Source organism: Megachile rotundata, chromosome 3, assembly GCF_050947335.1.
Source record: "Megachile rotundata isolate GNS110a chromosome 3, iyMegRotu1, whole genome shotgun sequence".
NCBI classification, from domain to species: domain Eukaryota; kingdom Metazoa; phylum Arthropoda; class Insecta; order Hymenoptera; family Megachilidae; genus Megachile; species Megachile rotundata.
In genome coordinates, this window is record NC_134985.1 from 17,836,397 (window position 1) to 17,843,658 (window position 7,262).

At 42.1% G+C, this 7,262-nt stretch overlaps 1 protein-coding gene across 4 annotated transcripts; it reads right to left on the reverse strand.

Annotated features, from left to right (window-relative positions):
* Positions 1-521: 521 nt before the first annotated feature.
* Positions 522-7,185, reverse strand: LOC100883214 (uncharacterized). 4 transcript variants are annotated; one of them, XM_012284778.2, is made up of 8 exons: positions 6,479-7,185; positions 5,587-6,179; positions 5,186-5,515; positions 5,046-5,114; positions 4,416-4,971; positions 4,073-4,343; positions 3,810-3,995; positions 522-3,697 (listed from the first exon to the last, which is right to left on the reverse strand). In XM_012284778.2, exons 1-8 carry the CDS (start codon positions 6,633-6,635, stop codon positions 2,044-2,046), a joined length of 3,816 nt encoding a protein of 1,271 aa, XP_012140168.1. In that variant the 5' UTR covers positions 6,636-7,185; the 3' UTR covers positions 522-2,043. The 4 variants fall into 4 exon arrangements, with proteins under 4 accessions (XP_012140168.1, XP_012140169.1, XP_012140167.1 ...); XM_012284779.2 differs by having other exon boundaries at positions 4,073-4,331; positions 4,410-4,971; XM_012284777.2 differs by having other exon boundaries at positions 4,410-4,971.
* Between the last annotated feature and the right edge of the window lie 77 nt (positions 7,186-7,262).

Here is a 7,262-nt window from a genome sequence, read left to right on the forward strand (position 1 = left end):
AGCTTAAATTGCTCGAATCGATAAATCCTTCGCGAACGACTTCCAAGCTTTCGAAGCTACGAAATCAGAAATTAAAAAGAACGTTTGGTAAAATCGTGGGATACGAACGTGGAACAACAAAATAAAAACGAGATTTTTCGATGGATGGATCGATAAAAAAATGGAGAATTAAAATGGTAGATTTGAGTCTTCGATGGAGAACGATTTGGGACTCGAATACTGACAATAAGTTCTCCGACGGAAATAAAAGAAAAAACGATAAAACGAAGTATTCGTAGATGAAGATCTATAAATACTCCGAGTCTGTGAATAAAAAATGAAACGACTAAAAAAAGAATCGGAAAAGGAAATGGTGTTACAAATGTCCCCAAAAAATTCTCGAAATCGTGGCTTCAGTTCCTCCGGGCGATGAGGAAATGAAACGCTCGATCAGAATGCTTTAAAGGGTGAAACAAATGGGTTCGAAAGAAATGCGGTGCACGATCAAACAACGGGTTTGTCGAACGAGTGTTGGCAAGGTCCTCGGTAGATTGCAATGTTTTATTAAACAATCAATTGTTTTCCAAGGATTTGTCTTGCTACACTTAATTTCCTGTGCGCTTCGCTAATATCCGTTATCTACAATAAGTTATCATGGCGACGACCCGTCTGCTCGCTTCAGGGCCGAATAAAACGCTAATACAAAGATACAGACTATCTTTTTGTTTCTCTCGGAAGATAACATTATTTTATAATGCATGCTGTAGAATTATGTACACAGGTTTTACAATGTTCACGGATCGTAAACATTTACAGATGAAACGCAAAAAATGATGGAACAAAAAAGAAAAAGAGTAAACGAATTAACCGAGCAAACGCGTCATCGCCAACGGAACTCGTTCGTCGAATTTGTTTACATTCGCCCTTCTCGCAATGGAACAAAAAATTGTGGCTCTCTTGCTTTTTCGTTTCAGAACTACGCTCCAGAACATAAAAATGGGGGATAATGCACGAACTGGACCAGAACATAAACATTGCATTTTTATTATAATACACTTTTCGAATGATTCGTTGACATGCCCGTTTATTATCAGAAGTTGACGTAACTAGGGCCTTTTCGGCAGGGACCTTATATCGACACGCGCTATATTACCACGCATTGGTTCGCTATGCGTTACATGTATGCATTAGACTTATAACCACGTTCTACACGTTAGATCACCATGCGCTACATAACCACGCATTGGATTAGAAATCGTGTCGCCACATCATTCACGTGTCAAATTTCGTTACATCGTTAGATTCAGAACAAGTACCAGCCTGGAAGGGCCACCTAGTTACGCCACTGAAAACGGAACAATTAGCATTATATTAATGTATCAGAGGCAAGTGAACAAAGAAGCGACCCGTGAAACGAATTCTGACGACCTCGAGTTTAACTCTCTTTCTCTTTCTTTTTTACATGCTTCATCGCCGCAACGAATTACTTTCACAGGTCAACTCACCTGACGATAAATAGTTTAGTTGCTTGTACTGGTGAAACGCATAAGTAAAACAGAAGTTTCTTTGCCTTACATAAAATCCTATAAGAGTGAACGCTCGATTAATTACCGAAGCGACAGCCACCAGACAATACACGCACACCTCGCTTCCGTTCGTCGTTCACCGACAACGCTATCGAAGATACTTAGGCGCCGCTTCAATAATACATCTAGATCTTAACAAACGTGTTTACGGTGTATATATCGTGAAGTCGAGTACCTCCGGATAGAGAGAGAAAGAGATTGTATGTTGGTGTGTTTACGTGTATCTGTCCTTTATATCTATGTATTTATATATGTATATAGGCAAGCGAGTCGCGGAGGGTCTTCGACAAGGAAGATCTCGACGTTCCGCGATCACCTTCTGCCTCTCTGTGTCGAGAGTTGCACGCGAGACAGTGTCGAGACAGGTTCGACGGTTAATAATACGTGTATGTACAGGATACAAAACGATCGTCGAAGTCAGTGCAAATCTCTTTGAAAAATTGCATCGAGTGAACCACGTGGGTGCAACTTGCACTCTTTACCAACTGTTACCCCGTCCTCGACCACGGAAGCCGTTGCCTCTGAATTGTCCACCGCGTTTCAACCCCCTGGGTATGAAGTTGCCGATCGCGGGGCCACGAGGCCCTCTGTCCATCCAAGGAACTCTGGGCCCACCTCTGAAACCTCTACCCCGCGGTAGACCGCCTCTCCACGGAGGGAATGGGACGGGACCTCCGAGACGAGGCCGAAAATTCGGTCCGACAGGACCGTCGAACTCGTATACGCCCGAATGCGCGTCACCGGAAGCCTGTGGAATCGGCCCGTTTAATCCGGAGTCGGATTCGGTCGGCGTTTGAGGTCCGTTCGACATCGTCATCCGCTTTTTGCTACAACTGACGTCGTCGTCGTCAAAGTTCCCGTTTGTCGACGTTCTCTTCAGGTCGTTATTCGGCGTAGTGTTACCGAGGTCGTCCAGCTGCTCCGACACGTGAGGCTGCTCGGTGAAGTTCATCTCCTGACCGGGTTCCTCCATCGTCTCGTTACCGTCGCAAACCTTGTCCGACGTTACAGGTTCAGATTCCACCTGCTCCTCGTATTCCGCTACGGGAACGTACTGAGGATCCTTGGGATCCGTCATCACTGGGACAACCGTCACTTGATTAGGTTGCGGCAGTTCGTCCGGCTCCGCGGATACAGGTTCGGGTTCGTGTTCGAGATTCGGTCCAGCAGGATAGACGGGCTGTCGTTGGTCAATGTCACGGGAGTTCGGTATACCGTGAGGTAGGCTATGGTCTTGTTGCGACAGAGATTGACAGTTCTCCTCTGGTTCCGCATCCGGTGCGTGATCTGGATTCGCTAGAAGCTCCTTCTCGTTCGGAAGACCTATCGGCATACCTTCTTCGTCAAGGATCACCACGGTGTCGGGTGCTTGCAGCAACAAAGGTCGACTGTTCGGTAAAATCTCGGGTGATGATCTGTGATGATCCTGCGTTCGTGGTTTGCGATTGTTCTGGATGTTCCTTTGCTTGTGGTCGTCCGAGTATCTGTCACGTCGGTTCCTAGGAAATCCTCGGCCGCCACGACCTCCTCTTTCGCTCCGGTGGAAAGGCATGTCCCGGTGCTGATGTTCAGACGGCTGCGAGTACCTGCCACGCATTTGTGGCTCACCGAGGAACTCTTGATTAGGTCGTAGATTGTGATTCTCACGATACTCGAAGTCCTGCTGCGGGAAGTCTGGTGGAGTTTGATGCATTTGGTGGAACTCTTGCGGACTGAAGTCTTGCTGGTTCTGTAGGAAATTGGGCGGCGGCCTGTTCTGATGGAAGTTCGACTGGGCCGGGTGAAAATCTGCCGAAGGATTGTGACGAAAGTCTGTTTGGTCTTGGTGAAAAGAAGGTTGACCTGGGTGAAACTGAGGTGGTGGAGGTGGGGGTGGAGGGGGTCCTGGATGCATCATGTGTACGTCCTGCATCATTTGCCCGTGAGATCCCGGCATTTGTCCGGAGGGGAGCGGAATCATACGCATGTCCATGTCCATGTGCTGAGACGATGCTACCTGATTACTAACTCTCATGTCCCTATCCTGCGATCTTACGTCAACCAATACCCGTCCCTTTGGTTTATTATCAGTCTCGTCGTCCGACATCTCCATGTCAACGCTTTCCACGATATCACCGGGTTGCATGTGTTGCCTAATTGCGCAGCGTAAAAACATTTAAAGTTGTAACTTGAACAGTCGTTTGTATTAACACAGCGATACAATATAATGGAAAATTCTAACGGTGAAACGTATTGATATCTTACCGATAATCTTGATCCCCCGTTGACCATAAATTGTTAGCGTTAGACAGCACATTCATAGAAGTGTCACTGACGTTGTGGTTCGCTGGACTTCCGGTCAAACTGATCAAGTTACGGTGGTCGACGTCAGCTGCTTTCATTAACCGATACGGTAATTGATTTTCGACCGTCATCGGAATAGGTATCACTCTGAAATATTATATTTAATGGTAAACACGTGCGCCCCTATGTTTCTTTCTGTTCTTCTTCGGTTTAAAATTCTTCACCTATGATCGACGTCTCCGGCGGTACTTAAAAGAGATTCTTGAGGTTGAGAGTCGTCGTATTCTACTGGATCTGTGAAGCCAGTTTTTTCGTAAATTGGTGGTGATTCTGGGGTTTCGGATAAAATCTCACTTTTTCTTCTAACTGGCCCAACCCATGTGGAGTCGTTATTAGAATTCCACCTATCCGGATCTCCGTCCATCCACACCTTCGGTTTCTCGTCGCATTCCCCGGGCCAAGTTGGATTCATACTATTTTTTCCTGGAAACATAACTAATCTTACTTTGTCATCTATTATTTCAAATTGGCATGAGAAAAGTAATTTGTCGTAAAACATACTCGTACCCTTCTCTTCCCACTTGGCTGGTTCCTTGATACTTTCGCTTGGAGGTGTCCACGTTGGAAATTTAGGTGGCAATTTATTATAACAATTTTCGTCATCAAGAAAAATAGGTGGAGGTAATGGCGGAGGTGGTAAAGGATTAACGGTATTATTATTAGTAGGCCCATCGAAAGGTCCAGTTATATTACTCTGACTGTTTTGGCTGGAGTATGGAGACGGTGTGTGTGATTCGGCGGACAAGTTCCGGACAGGCAAGGGGGTACTGTGACTTATTTGGCAATTAGGCACGCCTAGGGGTGTTGCCTGATTACCCATCATTCTCGAGATCACCGGAGTTACAGGATGTTGTCCTAACACAGGCGAATGCCTGTAATTTGATCGCTGTGGAGATTCCACTTGCGATTCGGGAATATCTAAACCAAGACCTGGTATTCCACCAGAATCTTGCGTTCCATCAGAAGAAGGAAGAACAGTCTTTAAGAAACTAGAGATATTAAAGTCGACGCTACTACTTTCGTTTTTGGAGGGCCTCATGTTGATTACCTCTATTGGTTTAGCCTAATAAAGCATACATCAAATTTTTGTTAAATGTTTTAACGAATAATATAAATGTGCAGTTTAATTAAATATACCTCTATTGAATCATTATATTGTTGTGACATTCCAGTAGGAGTTGATGACCTTTCATTAAATATATTTCTCTGGAAATGTAAATAACAGTTAAAACAATATATATTAACATCAATGAATTCTTTTAAATATAATATCTTACCATATTACCAAAGTCCATATTGCCGCCCATAAAGGATGAAAAATTATTGGTGAAATCACCAGAATCATTCCCTTGGCTCAACTCAGGAGCTGGTACAGGTACAGGATCATATTCATGTGAATATGAACCATACATAGATGGTGGTGCTACATCTATCATGCCTAATTGATTTTGTGTTTGATTTTCATCCCCTGGAAGTTCTATATCACTGTCGGGACTCGGAGATGGGGCATTTATATCCGGTGATGGAATTGGAGAAACTAATGTTGGCAAAAGTTCATCCAATTTTTTCTTTAAATTTTTTACACGACTTCCAAAATTTCTATAAGCCTATTTATAAAGAATTTTATGATTGAACCAGTTATGAGAAATAGCATTTAGTACACTCTTTATTTACTTACATTTGTAACTATTTTCACTTCTCCTCTTTGGGTTTCATAAAATTGATCAGCCTGCTCTAGAAGTTCAAGAACTTGTGTTCTTTCTCTGATTTCTGCTTCTAATGCACGAACATAGTTTTCAACATTTCTCACTGCCAAATCAACCTCTTTCTCTGCATCTTCAACTCTTCTTCTATCTTTCAAAGAAGCACACAGTTCTTCAGCATTTTCTATATCTATGTTACTTTCACGTAAATCCCTTAATCGTGCATCTGTTGCTTGTTCTAATGTAGCACATGATCTCATAGTAGATATAAGTAAAGCAGCTTGAAATTCTTCTGGTGGTACAGATGGTTGGGGGTCTAATTTCTTTTTTGGGGCTGCAGAAATTAGTCCTGACAGATCTGCCAGGAACTCTTCGTCGTATACTTGCCGCTGATCCCATATTTTAAAAATCCTTAATATACGATGTTTTACTTTCTCATCTCTAACCATTGTTGTCGCTCTTTGTAATGTTGTACCCCATGATTCCACAAACTCAAAGTTTTTTCTCTTGGAATATTGGATCACATCATTTGCCAAATAAAATAGTGTCAGGCGATGCTCAACTTTCACTATTATTTAAGAATCATTATTGTTAAACATTGTTACACATTAGCAAAATTATTATGTATTAGCAAAACAGTCATTAATTGAATCACAATAATATAGAGTAATAATAATAGTAACAGAATAAAACATTTTTATTGAAGGATCATATAAATTATTAATTATGTTATGTCTCAGCTAGCATGATAATAAAATAAACGTAAACATACATCTTTCAAAACATATATCAACAGATGATTAAAACTCTCAAGAATATAACATTTAATATTACAATTTAAGTTAAATTAACAATGTATAAACTCACCCTTCTTTAGTACTTGCAACCAAGTAGCAACAATTTTCTTGTGATGTTGTCGCCTTTCTAAGCACCAAGCTGAAAGACCTTGTATTGACTCCTGCGAATCCTTCAGTGTATGAAGTCTTCGCTCAAAGAGCTCCACGTCAAAATCACTTGTAGCCATTATGGATTAAAATAATTCATTTAATAAGCTACCTACGAACTCGATACAATATCACGTTTTAACGTGAACCACCGAGAGGAACACGTGGAACGTTGTTCGGATATCATAGGTATAATGTCTACCTAGTCAATCAACCTAACCAAGTAGTATTGCTAATATGTCAATTGTCGAGGTATTAAACCACGTGAACATATATCAGGGACAAATCATTTTACTCCTTGAATCACGATACTGTTTTCCAGTTTCTTAAACCGTGTTTCGCACAGAAAATAACAAAAATTTCTAAAAATCACTCGAATCAGAGTTTGTATAATCCGCACGCTAAAGACACCGCTTTCACGGCACTTACGACGCTCAAAGAAACTGTTTAGATCTTGAACATAAATCTGACGTACAATAATTTCACGCACTCAACATTATTGTATACACAACGTGTCAACTTTCGCTGCTTATTTCAAAAGTATCGCATTTCTATACGACCGAGCTTGAAAACAAGGGTCCGCCATCTTTTTGGAACCAAAACACGAGCGCGCAATGGCCGGCGCGATTTTCTTTATAGTAGCAAGCACAGTAGGCTTTCCTAGGGAAAATGGCGATGTAGGGAAAGAAAATCCCACCACTTGTTGG